Source organism: Microtus pennsylvanicus, chromosome 10, assembly GCF_037038515.1.
Source record: "Microtus pennsylvanicus isolate mMicPen1 chromosome 10, mMicPen1.hap1, whole genome shotgun sequence".
Classification (NCBI taxonomy): domain Eukaryota; kingdom Metazoa; phylum Chordata; class Mammalia; order Rodentia; family Cricetidae; genus Microtus; species Microtus pennsylvanicus.
Window position 1 is genome coordinate 26813436 of NC_134588.1, and position 24023 is coordinate 26837458.

Genomic DNA, 24023 nt, shown 5'->3' on the forward strand with positions numbered 1-24023 from the left:
AGACCTCTTTACAGATGGTTGTGAGCCACCATGTGGTTGCTGGGAATTGAACTCAGGACCTTTGGAAGAGCAGGCAATGCTCTTAACCACTGAGCCATGTCTCCAGCCCTGATGACTGCTCTTCTAGAGGGTCCAGGTTCAATTCCCAGTACTCACATCGACTAACTAACATCTGTAACTCCATTTCCAAGGGAAGCCAATGCCCTCTTCTCTTCTGGCTTCCACAGGCACCGCATATATGTGGTGTACAGACAGGAGATCACCGGATTCATTCAGGGTGATATAGACTCGGGGTGAGGTGAGGGACCTCTAAAGAACAACAGTCAAGAGCCCAGCAGTCCCCATAACCAGCATCGATCAGGACACCGCCTTGGCTTCCTGAGCAACCAAATTACTTCACTTGTGCAAACAGACTTTAGAAGTCCCCTCAGTCTTCCTATAAAGAATTCAGTGTAGAAATCATTAGGTCCCTTCTCCCAAGACTGTTTGCTAGATGATACAAGAAAATAAGCTTCAATTTTTGTTCCACCAAAAACTCTTTAGTAAGGCTCATGCTGGCAGCACAATTGGCCAAGCGTGGGATCCAAGGCTACTCGTTGGCTTTCCAAATGTTAGACTCTATGGCTGGTTTAGACACATGGTGGCTGGAAAAGCCCCACCATAGGAAACAACTGGAAGCAGGAGGAACTTTCTGACAGCACAGTAACCAAAGGAATAGGTCTACAAGGAGACAGACTCCTAACTTGTGAGGGATGCGGAGTGCACCAAATACACCCTAGGGGAAAGATCTGGGGAGTCATGTCTAAACTCACTCCATCTGCCAACTATACTCACCCAAGACAGGGAAATGCGATGCCCAAATTAACTGTGTGCTAACAGCATTTTAATTTACTGTCACCTTCTGGGTGCTTCAGTTTGGGCCACACAACCAACCAGAGGGGCCCAGGGTGGGGTTTTGGGGTGCCAGGACATGCTTTACCTCTTACATGTCTGATGTGGTGTGGAGTGTATGGGATGAGTTTATTCTACACAAGTGAAGTTGGGGGCGTGGGTGGTTTGAAGTGTGTGTGGTGAGGAACGGGGCATGTGTTGTTTATATATAACAAGTGTGGCACAGATGTAGGGTGTGTATACAGAGTAGTGTGTGTGTGTGTGTGTGTGTGTGTGTGTGCGCGCACATGCATGCGCATATGTGTCAGTGGGAGGGGTGGGCACGGTAAGCGCAAGGCCTAAGGTCAGAACCTTTTCCAACCTTCCTAGTGCCCTGGTGGCTGGACCAAATCTGCTCCATGAGTGTAAGGAAAACAACAAAGGGATTCTTTACTGGGACTCCCATGGACAGAGGCAGATGATCCTACAAGTCCATAAATTGGGCATGTCATCTTGCAGGCCCTCTGTTCAAAAGTTCCCCAACTCAAGCCTGCCATTCCTCAGCCCCTGGGACCAGGATCTTTATGCAGTAAATACCCCGGTGCCCTAAATCTGGGCAGCTCTGAAGCCTGGCTCTCCCAGTCCACTCCACCCACACAGCTGAGGTCACCCAGGCCCAGCCTCTTTTGCAACTTTCCCAAGTATGTGCAGAGAGAGGAGGAAAACTCAGAGGGAAGTGGCCTCTTACCAAAGCCTTTTACGTGCTCAACACTGGCCAGATTGAAACTGCCGCTCAGGGGAAGAGAGATCCAGACCAGAACTCCCGCCCGTGTGAGGTGAGTGCCCTGCAGCCGTGGCTGTGAGTGTCCTGGCAGCCTCTCTGTCCTTCCAAGTGCCAGCCACTCCCGAACCGTCTGGGTGTTGGTGAAGAGGATTAGAAACAACGGTGAATGGTGCAGGGATGAGGCTAAGAAATGCGGCAGGTGCAGGGTTTTACTCCAGCCCAAAGACCCCTGCTCTACAGAGAACGTTCCTGGGTGTGGTGGAGAAAGGACTTCCCTCCCAGTCACGGGGAGCTGGGGCCCAGTTCGGGGATCTGTGGCAATGCTAGACAGGACACAGCAGCTCAGTCGCAGGAGGATAACGCTACGCCCCTAGATCTGCAGTTTGCCAGTAACTGGAGCCTTCCAAGAGGGCTGCACCCTGACGCATCTGGCGTCAAACTGGCACATGGACAGGGTGCCTTCTGGGATGTCGACGTGGGGGCTGTCAGAGAAAGATAAGCTCCTCCCAAAAATAGGAAAACATCCCTCTTTTTCTAAGTCATAAGTATTTCTTCTGGCAAGGAGCTAAAATGCATGAGCCAATGAGTTGGACAGACCCGGATTCTACTCTAAGTGGGCTACTCATCTAGTGTGTTGTTGTTCTCTCCCCCCCCCCCGTGTGTGTGGGGGGGGGGCTTGCGTGTCTGTGTGTCTGTGTCTCTATGTGTGATGGGTTTTGTATGCATGATGGATGTGCACGTTTACCACAGCGCATGTGTGGAGGCCAGAGGACAACTTTGTGGAGTTGGTTCTCTTCTTCCACCTTCACAGGAGTTCTGAAAATCAAACTCAGGTCACCAGGCCGGCACGACAAGCACCTTTACCTGTGAGCCATCCTTGCTAGCCCATCAACTAGTCTTTGATTCAAGTATCCACTGAGCTATAATAACATTTTGTAAAATGCAAGTGTTCTATCATTGCTAGCCATTGTGTATTGATTAAAATGATTGATTTGGGCTTATTGATCAATCCCCCATCACAAAGAGCCTGTGGAGAAACGGGTTTCTGAGTATCCTTGGACATGTGCTATTTTTTTGCATGCAGGTATGTGCTACATGGGTGTGTGGATGGGCAAATGCATGGATGGATGAAAGACTCAGTGCATGCATAGATGCATGGCACATGGGTGGATGCATCACTACTCAGAAATCTCCAGATTCCCAGCTTCAGTCACCACACTTTGGGGACAGGGAGATAGAGAGAGGTAAGAGGCACTGTCTAGGGTACAGGCAGTCTACTTGGAGAATCAGGACAAACACCTCCCCCAAAGATCTTAAAGAATGAGAACGCTGAGTCTTCTGTGGGTGTACTTTGTGGAGAAAGCAGGTTTAGACCTGCAAGGATCTGAGTGGGTGAGACAGATTCTCAAGTGATCCCGGAAGGCAACAAGCCTCGTGTTCCCGGGAATCTCACTAAACAGAAGCCTCTACACTCAACCTGTAAGTCCCACTAATTTTTTTTAGATTGAATATAGTATGGGGTGCCAGAGGGAGAAGAGAAGAAGCTGGGGAAGGTTGTATACCGGGCAGGGAAACTGGGCCTGCTGCAGAATTCTTAGCTATCCCTCTTCTCTGGTCTCCCTGACAACTTACATGGGACTCACCCAGGACAAGTAAGGCAAGAGGCTGTGCTGGGTCCTTCCTGGAGCCGGTGGGAAAAAGAGGGAAGGGACGTGGAAAGGTGAAGGCTGAGACCCTTGAGAGTTCCCGCAGGCCAGTCACAAACCCAGGTACTCTGCAGCAACTCAGTCTTCCTGGCTTTGCAGAGAAACTCAGGCAAATGGGCTGGGATGTGCTGCTGGCCAAGAGCAGAGAAGAGGTGGTCCCTCTGGAGTCCTGCTGTGTGTGGGTTGGGCTGGCTGGGCTGGTCCTGCATTCCAAGCCTGCTACTCACTGTTCAGTAACAGTGAAGATGACTCAGCCTTGCTAATAGGGAGATTCCCTGCCTTCCTCTTTGAAGCTCGAGGACCTGCAGTGAGTAGAAAGAAGCTGAAAGGGACAACGTGGGTATAGTCCGGCGAGGGGTAAAGGACGCTTCAGCTACCATCTGAAACTTGGGAGTAGTCAGAGAGCCGCCACTGCTGTCTGCCCCTAAATTAACCAACCTTAGCACAGGACCAGCCTGGGTCACTCTCTGAGCCAAAGGTCAAGGCTATTTTTAGACGTCAGGCTCATAAAATGTTCACCCTTTCTGACATGGGGCAGAGGAGTCTTTGGTGACAGCACAGTTCCAGGGCACATGTGGAAAGAGGATGGGGACAATGAAAAGGGTGGAGAAGTCACGAGGATCAGAAGAGGCAAGCGAAACCCAAAGGAAAGACACCAACCCCCGCCCCATCATCGCCCCTCCCAGTGCCTGGTGTTGCAGAGGAATTGAGCATTTTTGTGGGTGAAGAAAGCTACCTCCGGTGAGAGGAGCAAGCACTCAGGGTATGTCTGGCTCTTTCCTAGGAGCCTAGTGTTGTCCAGTACTAGACCAAGTGACTTTGACCTCCGAGTCCTATGCGTGCTCCATGCTTGTAGTTTGAAATCAACCATGGTGGACAGGTGTGCAGCATCAAAAATAGCAACCACTGCAAATTGAGTCTCAGGACCTCCTCTACCAGCCCCACCCCACAAAGGTGTCCTGCTGTTCCCTGGATCTTTCCTAACCTTGTGATCCTGCTATGCTATCATAACATGACACACACATGCCCTCTGCAGATGGAGCCACAGCCAAAAGTCGTGTCCATTTTGTCTAGGAGGGAGTGGAAACCCCAAAGCTAGTAATAGTCTAGGCTCAAGGTCATAGATGGGCGGGCACATTAGGGAAGAGAGAGGGCTCTCTGACCCCAAAAGTCATGGTCATTGCCTGGTATGAGGCCGTCCCCTCCCCTCGCTAGTCACAGTGAGTCATCCGAAGAGGAAATCACACTCAGTCACCCAGTCAGTCACACATGCTTCACACAGAGAGGTTAAGTCAGGGTGGGACTGGGGGAAAGAGAGAGGTTAAGTCTGCTTCTAATATTCTTAAACTACAGAAACTGAGATTGCAGAATAAGTTTAAAAAATACAGACACTTGAGACAGAATGAAAACTCCTAGCCCCTTCTGTCTTCTTTCCTGTCTCTCCACGGACAGCGTGCTTCTTTCTGTGTTTCCAGGACACATGTGAGTGGTCAGACACGGAGACACACTGATGCTTATGCCTGACAATCGGGCTCAACCACACTCTGTCAAACGTTCACGCTGCTTTTCCTTTTCTACCTAAATTACAGTGTGTGTGTGCGCATGTGCAGGTCTTCACTTCATCCTTTTTTAAATGATCTGCTATTTCAGAATATACATGGATTGGCATTTGTGTTGGAATTCTGCTATTAAAAGTGGCCATGACTTTGGGAGTGTATGGGGTAGGGTTGGGTGCATCGGAAGGGTCGGAGGGAGGGGGAAGGGTAGGGTGAAATGGTATAAATACAGTACACATATATGAAATGTTTAATTGCTTTAATTTTGTAAAAAGTAAGCATGTTGTTGGTGGACATGCAGGTAGAGCAAACATGTGCTCTGACAGGTCCTTCAGCGGCCAAGCTGCCTTAGCCTCGTTCATCTCCACTTATGGGCAAAGTCTCTGGCCACAGTGGTACACTTTACAGTCCTAGATACTTGGGGGTCTGAGGCAGAGGATTGCTGGTTTGAGGCCAGTCTGGGCAATGACATGAGTCTCCACCTCAAAAAGGTGTGAGGATGGGGCTCTATGACCGAGTATCTGCCTCGCAGGCTCCTGGCTTCAACACTTTTTCTAGTACTAAAAAATAAAAGCCTGGGTTATCGGTACCCGAGTTGCGCTCACTGTATGTCTCATTGTTGTGACAAAATGTCAGCAAAGCAATTTGGAGAATTCAGGGCTTATTTAGGCTCACAGTTTGATAGAACAATTCATCATGGATGGGGGATGGCACGGCAGCAGGAACACAGGGCAGCTGCTCACACTGCATCTGCAGCCAGCAAGCAGACAGATGAATGTCAGTGCTCAGTGTGTATGGTGTTTATTCATATTCATATGTATGTATGTGTATATATGCATGCATGTATGTATTGTGTATGTATCACATGTGTATGTATGTATCATGTATTGTGTATGTGTGTATGTATATGTGTATTGTGTTTATGTGTATATGCATGTATTGTGTATGTGTGTATGTGTGTATACATATATTTGTGTATGTATATGTGTGTATATATGTATTATACATGAATTTATGTATTGTGTATGTATGTATTGTATATATGTAAGTATGTGTGTATATATACATATATGTATGTATTCAATATGTATATGTGTATCTATTTGTTCCAGGGTCCTAGACCATGGAATGGTGCGTCTATATTGAGGGTGTATTTTCCCACCTCAATTAACTCAGTCTAGAAACTCACTCACAGATGTACCCAGACGTTTGTCTCCCAGGTGATGCCAGATCCTCCCAAACTGGTGATCCATAACAGACAGTCACTAGAACTGAGCCTGGATCCAAATCTCAACTCCAAGCCAGGCTACACTACAGGGTGTGTGTTGTTAGGAACTCCCAAATTAGCTTCTGGAAAACATCTAGTTCTTAGTAAAACAGGGATAGTAATAGTGCCGACCCCACAGATATTTTGTATGCACTAAAATGGCTAACACTTTAAGGCCTTACCACTCTGAAGAAACCTCAGTTTGTGCCAGTTAACGTATCACAACACTACATCAGGACAATAACACACTAACTCATTTAACCTCCACAATGTGCTACTTATTTGCATATTTTCAAGGCCCTCAGCACAATGTCCGACAATAAATGTCAGCATATGGAGTGTGACATATCACGGCAATATGCGTGGTTCCTTCCCTCCACCTCCGCACGATGCGGGTCCTCATGTACAGCTCCTGCTCAGCCACCCCAGGTCCCTTGCTCTAACAGAGCCTCTTCATCCCCCTGGCTGCCTTTACCCAGTACACCCAAGGCTTTGTTGAGCACAACAAATCTGAGCCCAGTGCCTGCTGTGTCCATGTGCTCAGAACCATGGCTTCCAGCTCATGGTTATCTGAAGACTCCACAGCACAGACGAGCTTTCTCTGGCCTCCCATCCAAGCCCTAGCTCAAACAGTTACTACAGTGTGGAGTTACGTGAGTGAGTTATGAGTGACCTGTCCCCTCCCGCATCACACACCTTGTTTGCTAGGGATGGAAGCCTTGTTCAAGCGGAGTGAGCAATGTAGCAGTACTGAGCCGTATTCCCAGTAGAGTGACCCTTTTCTGAGCCAGTGAGGAGAGGGAGCTGCACAAAGGCTGGTACCACCGTCAGCAGGTGCTCAGCCATTGCCGCAGCTTTCCCATTTTCTGCCTCCATTTTGAAACTCTAAGTTCTTTTAAGATATTCATTGGTCTTTAAGATGTTAACTCACGGTACCAAAGTGTTAGGAAACAGCACTCCATTGCTCTCGGGCCCCTTGAAAAGAGATAACTAATGCTCAAAGACCCGCCCTTTTCATACTTCTCAGCCACTTCTGAGTGACTTGCCTTTGTAAGCAGCAACATTGCTGCAGTATGCCAACCCTGGTTAGCGTCGTACATCCCTGGGAGATGGGGGATTTGAATAAGTAGCTAGAAGAAGAATGAATGGATGGATGGATGGGTAGATGGATGAATGAATGGATGGGTGGATGGATGGATGGATTGGTGGGTGGGTGGGTGGGTGGGTAGATGGATGGATGAAATGGGATAGGCCACCTCAGTCTTGCTCCCCTGAAGTAAACCAATCACCTTTTCCATTCTCCATCCCCAGAATTTTCCTATTTCATTCTTTGCACACACACACACACACACACACACACACACACACACACACACACCCGCACATACCCTGAGCCTCACTTCTTCAGTCCCACCATGTTGTCAGCTCCATACCTTGTCTGTGTCTTGGGAAGACTTTCTAGTGTTGCCCGGCCCCTGTTTCTTCTTCCCTAATGTTCCCTGCAGTAGGTCCTGTGTGTTTCATCCCAGATGCTCCCAGTGTCAAGTTCAGGGCTTGCATGTATCTCTTCACAGGAAAGGGGTAATTTGTTTATATTCAGTCGGGCATGTATAATTGGACTTAACTATTTTTCTTTTTTTTTTTTTTTTTTTTTTTTTTTTTTTTTTTTTTTTTTTTTATCAATACAAGTCTTTTATTGTCCCAAAAAGATACCCCAAATCATATTAAAATTCAGGTTCTTGTTTCTGGAACTGGTAACTTAGGTCTACTCATCCGCCTGCTGCACTGTGCCCTTTTCAGACACATAGATACCATCCAGAAACTTCCTGATATCCTTGTTCTTAACTGTTGTGGCCTGCTGTATCAGAGCCGCTGAGTTTGAAACAAGTTCAATATCATTTCCTTCAAGGACTAATTCATCCTTCTGAGCTTGAGAGACAGAACAAGCAACACCTGTCCTCATCCGAACCCTGCGGATGTATTTTTCACCCAAGAAATTTCGGATTTCAACCAAAGACCCATTCTCTTGAATAACGACGTTGATGGGGAAGTGAGCATACACGGACCTCATCTTGTAGCGGAAGCCCAGTGTAACACCCTTGATCATGTTTTGAACGTGGCTGCAGATGGTTCTGACGGTGGCCAGTTCCTTCCTGTTGCCCCACCATTTGTCAACCCGGAGCCTCTTCTTCTTCTTCCCAAGAAGGCTCAGCTCTACGTTGATGTGATTGAAGTCCCTCCGGAGGGTTCCTCTGGGGCCCTTCACAATGACTGTGCGCCCCTTCAGAGTGATGTCCACATTTTCTGGAATGTCGACCGTCTGATTGCTGAGAATGGTCTTCATTCTCGCAGTAGATGGGGCAAAGAGCCTTAACTATTTTTCTATGTGCACATTCTGTATTTCATGGGAGCTGTGTATATGGTGCTGGTCCAGCATTCCCAAAGCCCTGGATTCAGTCCCCAATGCCAACAAAAACAGTAATGCAATTGTGATATTAGTTGACTCTTGGCCAGCATTGCACACATAATTTAGCAAGAACTTTTCACTCAGATTATAGAGCGTGAATATTTTCCCACACATAACAAAATATTTCAAATACTCCATTCCAATAACTACTAAGTAATTCGTCAGGTGTCCTGGCCCAACTACTTTTTCACTGTGGAGTATTTATAAGCAAGGCTGGAAGGATGGCCTTGAAATCTTTCCTCAAGTTTCTGGTGATTTCTCTAAGAAAAATTCCTAGAAGTAGAGGTCAGAACTATTTTGAGGCTCTCCGCACGTGCTGCCAAGTAGCTCTCCAGAAGCATGTGCTGATTTCACCCCTTCCAACTTCAGAAAAGAGCCCTGTGATTCTGCAAGGGCAGTGCACTTGTGGGGGAGGGACTCTCAGTCATCCAGAGGCTCTAGGCAATCCCGACAAAGGACCCCTTGTCCTGCCCACCCCATCCCCTCTTCCCACGCTGGCTCTAAGCAGTGCTGTGTGCGAGGTCTCTGTTCAGAGCTGTCCTGCTGTTTGGCACTCGGGGCTACCTCCCAGAGCAGGACCCTAAAGAACTGAGGGGTGAGTGAGCTGTCAGTCTTGCAACTGTAAAGCAAAGGGAAGGATGTGTCCGAGATGCCGAGTCACGTGTGCCCGTCAGGAGGACAGCCCCGCTGGAGTCCTTAGCCCAGGACAGAGATCCTGATAAACCAGAGGAAAAGAGAGTTCAGATGTGAGAGTCACAGGATGCTACACGCTGTTTGGGAGGTGTCATGGGGACACATGTCGGAGGGCGGCAGAGACTGGGTGGGGAGGGTTAGCCTTAGTGACCATGGCCACAAGCAAGACTAGCTAGCGTGAAAATGACTTCTGTTTGCCCGCAGGCTTGATGCCGCTCATGAATCCCCGAAAGAAAGTGGACTTGAAACTCATCATCGTTGGTGCACTTGGGTAAGTCAAGCCCGGCTGCCGTGTGCTCGCTGATAAACAACTTTACCGCGGAGCAGTGAGGCCTCCAGGCTGTGCTGCCACCTCCAGGGGACACTTTCTGAGAAAGGGGGCAGCGAAGTGCATCGTGCTTCAAGCAAGGAAAAGTTCTCGGTTTGAGTCCAGCTCTGTAGTAACTGGCTCTGTAGCAATTCAGCATGGCTGGGTCCTCCATGGCCTGCCACACCCAACAAAACTCCGAGCACAGTTGTGGGACACCCAGCCTTATCCAAACTGCTCATTTCAGTTGGTTTCAGCTCCTAAAAACTACTCCCAGTCCTTTGCTCCCCAAAGGGTGGTCTCCAGACCATACAGTCTAGAAATTCAGAATCTGAGCAACTCTCTCTTGAGACACTTGAGCCTAGGGTGTATACTGTGGTCTTTCTGTGGGTCCCCCCCATCCCCCTTACGTAAGTCACTCATATATCAAAGCCCATTCTTAAACTTTGGTTCAAAAAAAGAAAAAATAAAGAATTTAATTCAAAGACTCAAGGAAGGACCACAGTACAAAGGTCATTGTAATGTTCCGAGAAAGGCATAGGCGTGTGTGCATGTGTGTGTGCATGTGTGTGTGTATTGGTATGCATTTATACATATGTGGAGTATTTTTTTTCCTCAGTGTGGGAAAGACCTCTCTCCTTCACCAATATGTACACAAAACCTTTTTTGAGGAATACCAGACCACCCTGGGGGCCAGCATCCTCTCCAAAATCATCATTCTGGATGACACCACTTTGAAGCTCCAGGTGAGCAGTCCCCTCCGCCTCTGCAGTACACACTCCTGAAAACTGCCCGCTCACATAACAATGTGTACCAGAACTGGGAAGGCCTGGAGCAGGCCAGTGGAGCACAACTCCCAGCCGACCCCAGTCTGTTCACTGAGCACAGACACACCCTTGTTCATCTACATAGCAGAGATGAACAATGTAACCGAGACAGAGGACCTACAAACCCAAAAGATACTAACTGTTGGGGGCTGGGGTAACAACCCCCACCCTGATAAGACAGACAAAAAGTCAGAGCTAAGAGCTGTGAGGCGGGGGGAGGGGGGTGAGTAGGAGCTGCGCTGTCTGGGTATGGAAAGACAGTGCACACCTCCACCCACTCACCATCCAGAAATGAAACTTTTAGCAGGACACAGCTTTGCTGGGTTTCCCTTCCGTCTCTCATCAGAGCCTGGTGGTGCTGCTCTTCCCCTCCAGATCTGGGACACAGGTGGTCAAGAGCGCTTCCGTTCCATGGTATCAACATTCTACAAAGGTTCCGACGGCTGTGTCCTGGCATTTGATGTCACTGATCCAGAGTCCTTTGAAGCCCTGGGTATCTGGAGGGATGACGTCCTGGCCAAGATCAATCCCATGGAGCAATCATATCCCATGGTGGTGCTTGGGAACAAAATCGATCTGGAAGACAGGAAGGTACTGTGTGTTCGTTCATTCATTCATTCATTCATTCATTCATTCATTCAACCAACTGAATGTAACGACTGCACACCAGATCTGTGTTAGGTCTCATACGGTGCTACGGAGTCCTCCCTTCAAGGATTCCACAGCCTAATGGTGGCAGTTATGGTGCAATGAGGCCAAAGCAACGATAGCTACGCACTGTGGAGATTTGGCGATCAGAATGAACTAAGTCTAAGTCCAGAATAGAGAGCTAGCTCCTAGAAGATGTCGGTTCTCAACTAAAGAAACAGTGAGATGTGAGAGACACAAGTGGCAGGGAGTAGGAGAATTAGGACCTCAGAGGAGCCAGGAGTCAGGTCTTGGTGGAATTTGATTTAATCTCAGAACAGTATTTCTGCTTAGAGTCACAGAGGGATCTAAAAGTATCAAATTTTTGACCTATAAATTTTATAGACAATTTAAAAATTTTTATTGTTGAGCCGAGCGGTGGTGGTGCACGCCTATAATCCCAGCACTCGGGAGGCAGAGGCAGGCAGATCTCTGTGAGTTCGAGGCCAGCCTGGTCTACAAGAGCTTGTTCCAGGACAGGAACCAAAAAGCTACGGAGAAACCCTGTCTCGAAAAATCAAAAAAAAATTTATTGTTAAATTACTACTATCATAAAAAAAATTATTGTTATATATTTGTGTGTGTGTGTGTGTCTGTGTATCTGTGTGTTTGTGTGTCCAGGATAGTTGAGACAACTGGTCTACCCCATGACTGCAGTGGCCCCACTTGCATGAGTAGTAGCCCTCACAGGGCTACTGAGCAGAAAGTTCTTTCAACCTTTACTTTACCAAAAAAGGAACAGAGATTGTCTTAATTTGTAAAAATTAAAACAAAGGGGGCTGGAGAGATGGCTCAGAGGTTAAGAGCACTGACTGCTCTTCCAGAGGTCCTGAGTTCAATTCCCAGCAACCACATGGTGGCTTACAGCCATCTATAATGAGACCTGGCGCCCCCTTCTGGTTTGCAGGCGCACGTGGAAGGAATGCTATACACATAATATAATAAATAAATAAATATTTTAAAAAAATTAAAACAAAGGTATTTTGTGCCAAATGAAGCCCCCCCCAAAAAAAAAACACCTGAAGGAGTGGTTAGAACCACATTCTCTTGGTATTTCTAATGGAAAAGCATTGATGCGGAACTGAGTCATTGTGTTGGAACTGGGCTTTTCAATGGTTCAAATAGAAAACCGCAGGAGAAATGAACCAAAACTTAGTACCACGAAGTATGGTGTGGACAGGAGGAGGGAGTGAGGCAGAAGGGGTACTTCCAGCTGCACTCACAGAGAGGAAGTTCCCTGTTCAGAGAGGAAGACATATTTGATTTGGGCATCCAGAATCTGAGAAGTTTGGAAATGCGACCTCAAGCCGTTAGGGAACTGGCAAGCTTTGAAATACCTAAGAACAAAACTTCATGGGAGAAGTACAAGCTAGAAACAAGTCTCTGGCTCTGTGTGGCTAGTTCAGGTTAGTAACAGCATCCGTCGAACATCCTGTCTCAGACGATAACCCAGGTCTCCCTGTCTTCCCACACTGGGCCAGCTGCAGGGGAGACTTCACATTCCCCACCACTTAGGTCAGATAGGTGCTCTGGGATCTAGTCCTGTCTGGAGTGAAGCAGGAAGAACGAGAAGTGGCCAGGGAGCAGGACAGTTATCATTTTGTGGGACTTTCATGGTGTAGCATTGTGTTCTCTGGCTGGCAGGTGTGGTAAGTCCCTCTTCTATGAATAGGTCCTTTAGGTCCTTAGACCCCTAACTGGGTGACATTCCATGGTGCCTAAAAGAAACAAGTGTCTTGCAATCTCCTGCTTTCTTCCCTCAGCTTCAATCAGTCATCTTAGCTCCAACCTGACTGTCCCTGCACGGAGCCCACGCCTAGCCTAGGCATACTCAGGCACTCTGGCCATCTTCTAAGGAGTTAGTTCTCTCTCCACCTCATGACCTTTCTTTCACCTTGTAACCTTCAGGCATGTGCCAGACACCACCAGTCTGTCACACTCACCAGGCTTCAGAGGCCATATGTTATGATCGACCTCAAGGCCCTCGTCAACTCTTATGGGAGGCAGGAGTAATTATACTGACAACACAGCTCTCTCCAGTGAATGCTATCCAGTCCTTCCTGCCAAGCCTTTTGTGTCCATGCTGTGGGTATTAGTGTCATCTAAAAGAGTCTTCATCACGAACCCTTGGAGCCATGCATGGTCCCAAGGTCGCCCCAATGCACATGTGAAGTCTATTGGATTACAATGCTGAGATCCAAACGTCCATTTTAACATCTTTCACGCATCCGCAAGTTGAGGGAGTTCAGGAAAAGGAGGGCAGAGTTTTCTCAGCCAAGTAAGAGGTACCACCCTCCAGTGAGGAAGGAAACCAAAAAGGAGGCTTAGGAATCATGGTAAAGGTTGACTATTTAGAATCTCTCTAAATTTCATGGACTCCAAATTAATACAATTTAGGCTGGATTCTGATTACTTGATTAAATCCAAACACAAGAGGATGAGCCGATGGAACAAGGACAAAAATTGAAGAAACACGGAGGGCTAGGCTGAAGGAGGAGGCTGTGAGCTTGCAGGAGCAGAAGCAGAGTGTGTTTCCACAGCCCTGCTGGAGCAGATGCTAGGACCAAGGGACCTGGGACTGCAGCTTCTCCAAGCAAGAGAATCGGAGGGTGGGGGTGGGAGGGCTCTGAGGAAGCTGGAGGGATGGGGAGGGGCAGGGCAGCTGCAGCATCAGCTTTTAGAGAGCAGGGTAGGATGGGGATGCAGAAGATGAAGAGAGAGCACGCTGTGGTCACAGAAGGGAAGGCTAGATTTGTATTTGCATCCGATTCTGTGAAGAAGATGGAGACACGCAGTGACTGTTGGCAGAAAAAGAATTCTGGCTACCGTGAGTAGCGGCAGCCACTGTTGATGGAGAAAGGACGAGGGTTGCAAATGTTCAATGAACGGGAGGTGCCTGGCTGGGTGAAGGGCAGGTGACGCCACATAAGACAGTTGTTCTGAGCCACCAAGCATGGGGAGGGCGGGGGAGACATGACAGACGGACACTGAGCTTTGCTTTAGAGAAGCAACGAGGCACCAGGCAAGCCAAACCCCTCCATCATCTATGGAGAGGCAGATATGGAAATGACCTCAGTGGATATGGTGAGAGAGAGATGATGGAGACCCAAGGAGAAGCCAGGGTCAGCCAAGTGGGGTGGGTAGAGGATGATTTGGGGAAGATGAAGGGAGTTTGTCTGTCAGGAAGGAGGCCCAGAGGCGGGGTCTGGAGGGCGATGGCTTAGTGGGAAGTAGAGATAAGAGGTACTGAACAAGGAAAGGGGTTCAGGGAAGGGAAAGTGGGAAGAGAAAGCAGAGAAATTGACCAGAAAGACCCAACACTGTTAGGACCAAGAACCAAGGAGGGGTGGCTGCTGCCCTTGCATCTCCTTGCTCTGATGCCAACTTAGCTGTTTGTCAACCCCTGGTTGGGATGAGGAAAATGAAGACTAGCCAAGTGACTATCCACAGAGGCTTGCACTCACTGGTGCAAAGCTGAGTGGTTAGGCACCAACTCTTTCAGCACCCCAGCTGAGCAGCCCACCAATGGTCTGCCATGTTCCTGGTGTGCCCTAATTCCACTCCAGCCTCTTCTCCGCTGTAGAAACCAGATGGATTTCCTATATTATTTGAGGATTAAGGGAAATATTGTGATTGTATACACCTTAGGGACAGGCCTGGAAAAGTAGATTTTCCTACTTTTGCTGTTCTTGTTGTTGTTTGAGAGAGGTTTTCTCTGTGTAACAGCCCTGGCTATCTTAAAAGTTGCTCTGTAGACCAGGTTGGCCTCGAACTCACAGAGATCCTCGTACCTCTGCCTCCCAAGTGCTAGGATTAAAGGTGTACACCACCACTGCCTGGCTTAGTTTTTCCTAGTTAATTATAGGAAAATAAATACATTGATAAACTAGGGGAGGAGGAAATTCTGAACTCAAGTGATGATGATGGTCCCACAACAGTAGGCATATACTTAAGTGTAGTGGTATATTATTTGTATTTTGACAAATAAATCTTGCCTGAAGACCAGAAGCAAAGATAAAGCCACTAGAGGTCAGGCAATGGTGACACACACCTTTAATCCCAGGATTTGGGAGACAAAGTCAGATGGATCTCTGTGAGTTCAAGGCTACCCCAGGCTACACAAGATCAATGCAGAAATAAATCCAGGTGGTGGTGCCCTACACCTTTAATCCCAATCCTAGGGAGTCACACACCCTTAGTCCCAGCACTGGACGGAATATAAAATGTGAGGAGAGAGAGGCTTAAGCTGTTTAGTCTGCTGTTGCCCAGCCTTGGTAGAGGTAAGACTTCTCTGGTGTCTTGGCTGCTTTGCTTTTCTGGTTTTCGGGTTGAACCCCAATTTCTGTCTCTGAGTTTTTATTATTTGTGCTACACTTAATGCCCTGAATCATATGCTTAAGTATGACTACAATGCTGTTATATGTAGTATGTATCTTACTAAAATAAATATATATGCACATATTTATTTGCCATATATATATATATACATATATATATGGCATATAGCCAGAATGATTTGAAAGAAATGACTGCCTTACTTTGTTTAAAAAAAAAGAAGAAGAAGAAGAAGAGGAAAAAACCTTCCACAGAAGCCAACAATGGGAAAAGCTTGATTCTTGAGAAAGGGGCTCTAACATCTGAGCTGCAGAGATTTATTCACTGGAGCTTTAATGCTTAGCTCCACATCCAAGAGTGAGTTCTGACCTACCACCAATGGAACTGGGATGGTGTTTCCTACAATAGTCTTAGAGGATTGCTAGCTAGTATCATATATGCTAATTCTTTAAAGTTTTATTTATTCTCATTTCATGTCTATGAGTATTTTGCTTACATGCATGTAAGTGTACCACATACATGCAGTGCCTTCTGCAGAGGCAGTGGATGCCCTGGGACGAGAGTCATAGTAACTGAGCTGCCGTATGGGTGTTGGGAACCAAACCCAGGTCCTCTGCAAGAGCAGCAAAGGTTCTTAACTGCTGAACCACCTCTCCAGCCCCCAGAAATGCTAATTTTAAATTTATATAATAAATCATTTTAAATATAGATGAGGAAAACGCATCAAAACCAAAGCTATATAAATGGAGGGCAATATGACAGCTCAGCAGTAAAGGCCACAGACCTTAAGAAGCCAGAGTGAAGTGGGCTCTAATTCTGGCAGGTCCATGTTCAAATTCTGCCCAGGCTGTGTTCTGAGCAAAGGTCATTCTCCATGTCAGTGGTTCTCAAACTTCCTGATGCTGCGATCCTTTACACAGTTCCTCGTGTTGTGCTGACCCCCACCCCCAAACATAAAATATTTTTATTGTTACTTCATAACTGTACTTTTGACTCTTATGAATTTTGATGCAAATACTTGTATTTTATGATGGCCTTAGTGACCCCTATGGAAGGGTCATTCAACACCCAAAGGGGTTGGGACCCACCAGTTGAGATCCACCGCTCCAGGCGCTCATCTGTAAAATGGCGTTGGCAACACCCACCTCAGACATTCACGCTAGGAACTGAAAAGATAAAATATGGAGCTGCCGACAGAGGAGAGGCTCTCAGTTACCAAGAGAGGCAGTTGCCGTGATCCTGCGGCAGGGCAGGAAGGGATGGTGTTGGCGACAGAAAATGGAAGAGAAAATAGAGATGATCAAAAGCTGAGGGTTGGCCTCACTTTCTGACAAATGGCTCTCAGTCCCACACAAGAGACCTCACTCCCTCGGGTGCTGGTCCCTTTTAATCTTCTCTTCTTAAAATGTCTATGCATGTGTAGGGGGCAGGCATGTGTGCGTGTTGAGGAAGGCGTTTATGCCCCTGCATGGGCAGAGGTCAAGGAGGCCATCAGCTGTCCTACCCTGTCGTGAACCTCCTGGTTCCCTTGAGACAGAGTCTCTCATTGCACCGAAGCTTGCCTAGTTTGTGAGGCTGACTGTCAGTGTCCTCTCAGGACCCCCCTGTCTCTGGCTCACAGCACTGGGGTCTCAGGCGTCTATGGACATACCAGCTTTTATGTGGGTGCCAGGGATTTGAACTCAGGTCCTCAGCCATGGGCAGGGAATGCTCTTACCCACTGAGCCATCTTCTTAGTGCCATGTTAGTTCTTCCTAACGACCTCATCTCCTTTATTCTCAGCATCAACAGAGCTGGGGAGGGGAGGGAATCAATCTCGACATGGGCTCTGGAGGGAACAAACCACACTGAAGCCACAGTAGCAACCACGGCAGCGGCTGTGGCACCAGCAATGCAGAAACTGACCATTTCTCTCCCCCCAGGTGCCCCAGGAGGTGGCCCACGGGTGGTGTAAAGCAAAGGACATGCCTTACTTTGAAGTTAGCGCCAAGAACGACATCAATGTGGTCCAAGCCTTTGAGGTTCTGGCCAGCCAGGCTCTGCTGCGGGTGAGTGATGTAGGTGTGGAACCAGTCAGAACTGCCCTAGGCAGGAGTCCTCAGGATCTTCTGAAGAAGAAGATGTGGGAGGAGGAAGGGATAGGAGTATTCAGCTTTTTAATTATTTAGTAGTTGGATGGGTTTGGCAATTCTGGTGCCATGGATGCCAGAGGCATAAAGGACCTGGGAGTAAGTAGTTGGTCTCACAGTCTGGCCACCTGTCACGATCCCTTGTGGAGTACTTAAAATGTCAGTCCTGTTCCTGGTGCCCTGGGAGTCTATTTCAGTGAGGACTTGAGAAGTGGTTTCTAGGCCAGTCCTCACTGTGGGAGAGAATTCTTGTGGAGCCAAGCCTGTATGCAGTCAAGTGGAATTTCCAGCCTATAGGAGCTGCTGACAGCTTCCAATCGGAACGATAAATAGACCCAGGCACTTGCATGTGCCGTCTTAGACAGCTTGTGTTGAGTGTGGCTTCTGTGCCAGACACTGTGCAGGCAGCAGGGGTTTTTCAGACTCAAGAGGAAGACAAGGAGCATGAGTGACTGACACACAACTTTTGCACGGTGAAGCAGACGCGGTGATGGAGTCCAGAGAAGGGGTGTGGTGACAGCCCGTGTGATGGGAGTGGCCACTGAAGGCTGCCAGGAAGCTACTGTGGGTTTTACTTCTGTGTGTTTTGATTTGGTTTTTAGAGACAAGGTCTCACTCTGCAGCCCAGACTAAGCTCTAATTCACAGCCCCCCCTGTCTCCACCTCTACAGTGTTGGGGTCACAAGTATCTGCCACCAGGCCCAGCTAATGGCAGAACTTTAATGTTGCAGTGTGGGGGTTTGAAAGTTTGGCACAACTTGGAAATCTTCTGGTTGCCTCGTTCTGCCAACTCGAATTAAGAGAGGTTTCCTAAGAGAAGGAACAGGCATAGTGTCGTGTGCCTTTAATACCGGTACTCAGGTATTAAAGCAGAGGCAGGCAGATCTCTGTGAGTTTGAGGCCAACCTGGTCTACATGATGAGTTCCAGGACAGCCAGAGCTACACAGAGAGACCCTGTCTCAACCAAACAGAAAGTAATCATTGTCAGAGCGATGGTTTTAAATGAGGAAATGAACAAGGAGATGTTAGGAGCTTGGTACCACCCCTAGGTTGAATGACTGCCATCACCCTGACCTCATTGTGAGTGACTGACGGCCTGCATGACCCTTGTTGTCCAGAAGAAAAGGTCTCAAGACCCTGATGGGGACAAGCAGTATTTGCCTCCAGCAGCTGCACAAGAGAAGTTAAGAGCTTTCTCTGTTCACATGACCCAGCTGGACCTCAGGTCAGCCTCCAGCTCTCACTGCCTCCTGAGAAAGAGCAGCAGAGAGTACCCATCTCAGTGCATGGCCCATGAGTGTGGCTTTGCCACAGGCAGGAAAGCAGGTTCCCAAGGTGCAGGTGAGCGTGCCTGTACCGTTAGCCAGGACAGCTTATCACAACTTATCAGGGTTATGTGATGCAGTTATTGCCAAACAGTCACAAGGAATCAGGGGAGAGAGTGTCCTTCCCTTCCTATTAAATTGGATTTAAGATATATCCTTCCTACAATGTCACTTTCATCACGTGAGGTCATTGGCAGTGCGTGTTCTGCTTGTGCTAGCTAACATCCTTTCTCTGCAAAAGAAGAGCTTGGCAAGTCACTGCAGTTCCTGATACTTGTGCAGGAGACTGAGCTGGGGCCTGGAGGTCATAGGCATGGTGTCCACCATCAGACTGACCTGGAGAAGGTCCTGTCCTAGTAACTTCACATGCATGCCTGTCAAAACATATGCCTGACCTGAGCCTGACTCCCTGTGTATAGAATGAAAACATCCCATCCCATAAACATTCCCTGAGCTGTCACGCGGGGGTTCAGGATGGGGCCCTACAGTGCTCAGACTCAGGAGTGGGACACATGAGAGAAACAGGGGGAAACAGAAGTGTTTAACAGAACCTTCTGCTCTTCCCAGGTTTGGGTCTCATACCCATGTCAGGTGGATCGCAGCTTCCACAGCTCTAGCTCCAGGGGATCTGACCCCTAAACTCTGTCCCTGCGAGAATCAACATCGTATACACATACCCATATGTAGGCTCGCACCACTACACATAATTAAAAAAATTTTAAAAAATCCAGAAGCAGCAACAGCAGCCTTTCTGTCTGTGTTACCCATGGCTTTAGAGCCTGTGACCCTAACACCCAGGCAAAGGACAGAGGATTGATATTTCCAACCATGAGGAGACCCTGGCTTTAAAAAATGAAGGAAGAATCGATGGCCTTGGAGAAATCTTAGCCTTCTCTGGAAGCAAGGGATGGAAGTTCTTAGAAAGGAAGCTAGGTGGGCACCAAGGAGCTTGTTGGTGGGCAGGGGCCTTCTCTGGTGTTTGTGGGGGCAGGAGTTTGGATAGTTGGCAGAGAGGAAAAAGCTGTCATGGAGACACTGAACTGGTAAGGCAAGTCTCCCTATACCTGGGATGGGGACCTCATGGGACAGGTATTCTCCTCCAGATGCCAGAAGAGACAGGTAGGGCCCTGGGCACAAAGAATATTGGGGGTATTGGTGTGGGAAGTCCTTTTGTCTATGTGTTGCTTTTATTGGTTAATGAATAAAGAAGCTGTTTTGGCCTGTGATAGGACAGAGTAGAGCTAGGCAAGGAAAACTAAGCTGAATGCTGGGAGAAAGAAGGCGGAGTCAGGAGATGCCATGTAGCCACCATGAGTCTTGTGCTAAAATATAAAATAATGGAAACAGGTTAATTCTAGATATAAGAGCTAGCTAGCAATATGCTTAAGCTATTGGCCAAACAATATTGCAAATAACATAGTTTCTGTGTGATTACTTTGGGGCTGAGCAGCCAGAAACAAACTAACAGCCTCCGACAACAGTCATTGGAATGTTTGTGGGACCAAGTATCCATCAGAGATGAGGGGCCAGCTGTCCGTCTCTGCCAAAGTCCAAATGTTGCCTCACTTGTCCCTTTTGGGGAATGAGAAGTTATGGGACTAGAATTCCGGGGGCTGAGCTCCTGTAGCCCTTCCACGGAAACTCTCTGGACTCCTGGGAAGAGGCAGCACAGGAAGGGAAAGGGAGCATGTGGGACGCTCGGGCTTCCCTTCTGGTCCTAGGTTTCCCAATAACATCACAGAAAAGATGGAAGGCGCAGCTCCCGGGGTCCATTGTGAAGCCACGAGCCAGGGTTTTTAGGCCTCAGGCTGTGACTGCTGACTTCTCTTTCCTCCCCAGTACCAAGGCACTGTAGAGAATCACCTTGTGGACTCCATCAAGCTCTCACCAGGCCAGCCGAAGAGCAGATGCTGCTGACTTCTGGGCTCGTCCTCGGCCCCACCGGCAGCCGGGCAGGATGCTGACAGCAACCTCACCTCCACCAGCCCCCTGCATGCCCATACCGAGGCGAATGCCGCAGGCCAGGACTCTTGACGGCTCAAGCTCTTCGGCCTCCTCTCCCCAGCACAGTCCTTTCTGCTCATCTCTGCAGACAGGCTGCTTCGTTGAGCCCTCGGGCCTGTAGCTTGAGGATGGCGTTACAGCCCTGCTTCCCTCAGTGGCCAGGCTGAGGAGCCAGGACACAAACCGAGCTTCTGCCCGCAGCTTCTTCCAGGGAGAACTGAGGACACAAGACAAAAATGATTGTTTCTGCTTCCCAGGTGCTCAAACAGCTCCCACAACTGACCAGGCAGGCCTCGGCGTGTCCATTTGCTGGATGAGCCGTCCCAAGGTCCCCAACCAGAAGATCCATTTAGGTGCTGCGGACTTGCTGCTGTGGACTTGCTACTGCGGACAGACTCATTTACTCCTTCAGCAAGTATTGTTGATGCCTTTGATGCACATTGCACTGAGGATTGATAGCAGTACAACAGACGGGAGTCCCGATTTCCCAAAGAAATCTGGAGAGAAAGGGAGTCAGCAGACACGGAGTAGGACAGACAGAGCAATGAGGTGCTGTTTAGACAAAGGGGTTCATGAGGGCTTTCCTGTGGAGGTGACAGTTGGACTGACAGCTACAGCATGAGCTTCAGGAAGAGCCTATCAGGAGAGGAAGCCACGAGGCCTTGGGGTGATGGACAGCATGCTATATTCCATATGAAAGGTCTTTGCCTGAGATGTCAAAGCTGCTATCTGAGGAAATCCTGCTCGCAGAGGGCGCCCTGATAATTTGGTGACTGACCACCAGGGGGCAGAGGTGTCCTCTGCTTCCAGGCTGCGGCGTTTGTTCTGGGGACACTTGAAAGGCTGGTTTCTGTCAAGTAGATGGTTGAAGCTGTTCCCAGGCTCTGGGAATGTCGAACCTGGGTTTGTTGGGTAAGAATTCAAATGTTCTGAGTAAATCCTTCAGGATCCTTGATTCAGGCAACCAATCAAAATCAGAGACAAATCCCAGAGCGAGGTACCTGGAGAGCATACAGATTCTGTGCCCCGCACATTTCAAGGTTAGAACCTGCTTTTCTTCTGGCTTCACACCACAGATAGGGTGGCTGGCTTCACACCACAGATGATAGGGTGGCTGGCTTCACACCACAGATAGGGTGGCCCAGTCTGAAGGAGACAGTCAGGATGAACCTATATAGGGTTTTCCAATGTCAGGTTCATGCCCCATGCCTACCACGGGCATTTCTTGTCTCCACGGGAGTCTGCTTCCTCAGTCCCAGGGAGGACTAACGTGTTAATCTGAAACTATAGGAAGAAGCACCTGACTCCAAAGATTCACTGAGAGGATCAGGGCACTAACCGGGGACTCGAGGGCCCCGTCCACCCACACCTAGCTCTGGAGTATAAAGCAAACCACCGTGGGCAGCAGGCACAGGAACAGAATGTGCCTGTAGCACAGCACCGTCTGTGTCCTTCAGAGATGAATGCTATGCACGCACACACACGTGCACGCATACACATGCACACACACGTACACGAGCACACATGCACACACGTACACGCGCGCACACACATGCACACACACGTACACGCATACACATGCACGCACTTACACGCACACACGTGCGCGCACACTTGGCTCTCCTGGGAGTCAGACTGGGAAGGGATGTGTGGTGTGTGAGGGTGTGCATCCACACTAGCCTCACAGTGACCATATGGACTGTAGCTAAATGTACAGCTAGCAAGTGTGTCCTTTGATTCTACCCCTTGGGGAATAACAGCGCTTCCTGGTGGCAGTCTCAGTTACCCGTGGTCATCTGGGGGTCAAAAATATTAATAGTAAATTTCAGAAATAAATAACTTACAACTTCCAAATCACATGTCCTTCGATGAACGCCTGTGCACTCCTGCCCAGGCCAGCCGTCCCTCTATTCAGTGTATCTACAGTGTGTGCTACCTACACCAGTCACCTCTCTGCTGTCTCAGCTGCCACAGCAGCCTACGGTCATGTCACAATGCCTGTGTCCCTCAGCCCACTTATCTCAGCACACAGACACGGTGCAGCCCATGTTACCACAGAAGGATAAGGTTGAGAATGGAACAGTATTTTTCAAATACATGTCTGCATCGTTTTTATTATTGTACAGTCTCATAATCATTTATTTTCTTATCAATTATTGCTCATCTCTTGCCATACCTAATTTATTCACTAAGCTTGGTCATAGGCATGCGTGGATTGTGACTTTCAGCATCTGGGTCCAGGAGTACATCCTTGGATAAGGAGAAACTATGGCGTTCATTTTTTAATTTAAAAAAAAGAGCTGGGCATGGTGGTGCAAGCCTTTAATTCCAGCACGTGGGAGGCAGAGTCGGGCTGATCTCTGAGCTCAAGGCCCATAGTGAGTCCCAGGACAGCTAGAGTTACAGAGAAACATTGTCTCAAAAAACAACAACAGGCATCAGGGTAAGCCCCCGCACTGTTTCCTGGGCATTGTAATGAAATCGGCTTGTTCAAAAAATAATAATCTCAAGACAGTAGCAACAGCACCAGACATGAAAGGCGAGTCCTCCTGAAGACAGGCCACCCACCCGCGAAGTGATCCTGAGACAGCAATGAGCTCTCAGCCGGGGTGAAAGAGCGTTGGACACCCTGATGCTTAAAGGGGAGGCTCGGCTACAGCCTCACAGGGCCCAGGGCACACATTCTGTGTTCTCTTCAGAGTCAGAGCGTGGGCTAAAAATTCCAAATGGGAGTGGGGACCTGTAGGCCTGGAGACTCACAACTATCCTGTCACGGCTAGGCGATGTGCCGACCAGTCCTCAGGGCAGAGTAACTGAGCTCACAAACAGAGCCAAAATAATAGCTCTTTTTGGACTGCCACACCCAACTGTGACTCTGAGTTCGAGACCAGCCCTTAGCATCCATGCCAGCAAGCACAGGAACTTTGGCCCACTGCAGTGGCACCCACAGGAGGCCCAGGTAGGGGTTGTGACAGAACATCCCAGGCCCTCTTTATTACTGTCCCTTCAAGGAAAAGACCTGACTCTTTTTCCTATTGATCCCATTGCCCCTGTCACCACAGGTG

The 24023-nt window shown here is 48.5% G+C and overlaps 2 protein-coding genes across 2 annotated transcripts; one reads left to right on the forward strand and one right to left on the reverse strand.

Moving 5' to 3' along the window:
- Window positions 1-1594: 1594 nt before the first annotated feature.
- Rab7b (RAB7B, member RAS oncogene family) lies at window positions 1595-23073 on the forward strand. The gene is made up of 6 exons (XM_075987861.1): window positions 1595-1706; window positions 9548-9614; window positions 10270-10396; window positions 10853-11068; window positions 17422-17547; window positions 20794-23073. Exons 2-6 carry the CDS (start codon window positions 9553-9555, stop codon window positions 20869-20871), a joined length of 609 nt encoding a protein of 202 aa, XP_075843976.1. The 5' UTR covers window positions 1595-1706; window positions 9548-9552; the 3' UTR covers window positions 20872-23073.
- On the reverse strand, window positions 7811-8546 carry LOC142858526 (large ribosomal subunit protein uL6). Its single transcript, XM_075987860.1, has one exon. The coding sequence runs from the start codon at window positions 8525-8527 to the stop codon at window positions 7949-7951; it is 579 nt and encodes a 192-aa protein (XP_075843975.1). The 5' UTR covers window positions 8528-8546; the 3' UTR covers window positions 7811-7948.
- Window positions 23074-24023: the final 950 nt, after the last annotated feature.

Bases quoted from the DNA above. Each gene is read 5' to 3' on its own strand.
- LOC142858526 (XM_075987860.1), bottom strand. From the start codon at position 8,527: ATGAAGACCATTCTCAGCAATCAGACGGTCGACATTCCAGAAAATGTG.
- Rab7b (XM_075987861.1), top strand. From the start codon at position 9,553: ATGCCGCTCATGAATCCCCGAAAGAAAGTGGACTTGAAACTCATCATC. The intron at 10,397-10,852 runs GTGAGCAGTCCC...CTTCCCCTCCAG, and splicing joins ACACCACTTTGAAGCTCCAG to ATCTGGGACACAGGTGGTCA. The intron at 17,548-20,793 runs GTGAGTGATGTA...TTTCCTCCCCAG, and splicing joins CCAGCCAGGCTCTGCTGCGG to TACCAAGGCACTGTAGAGAA.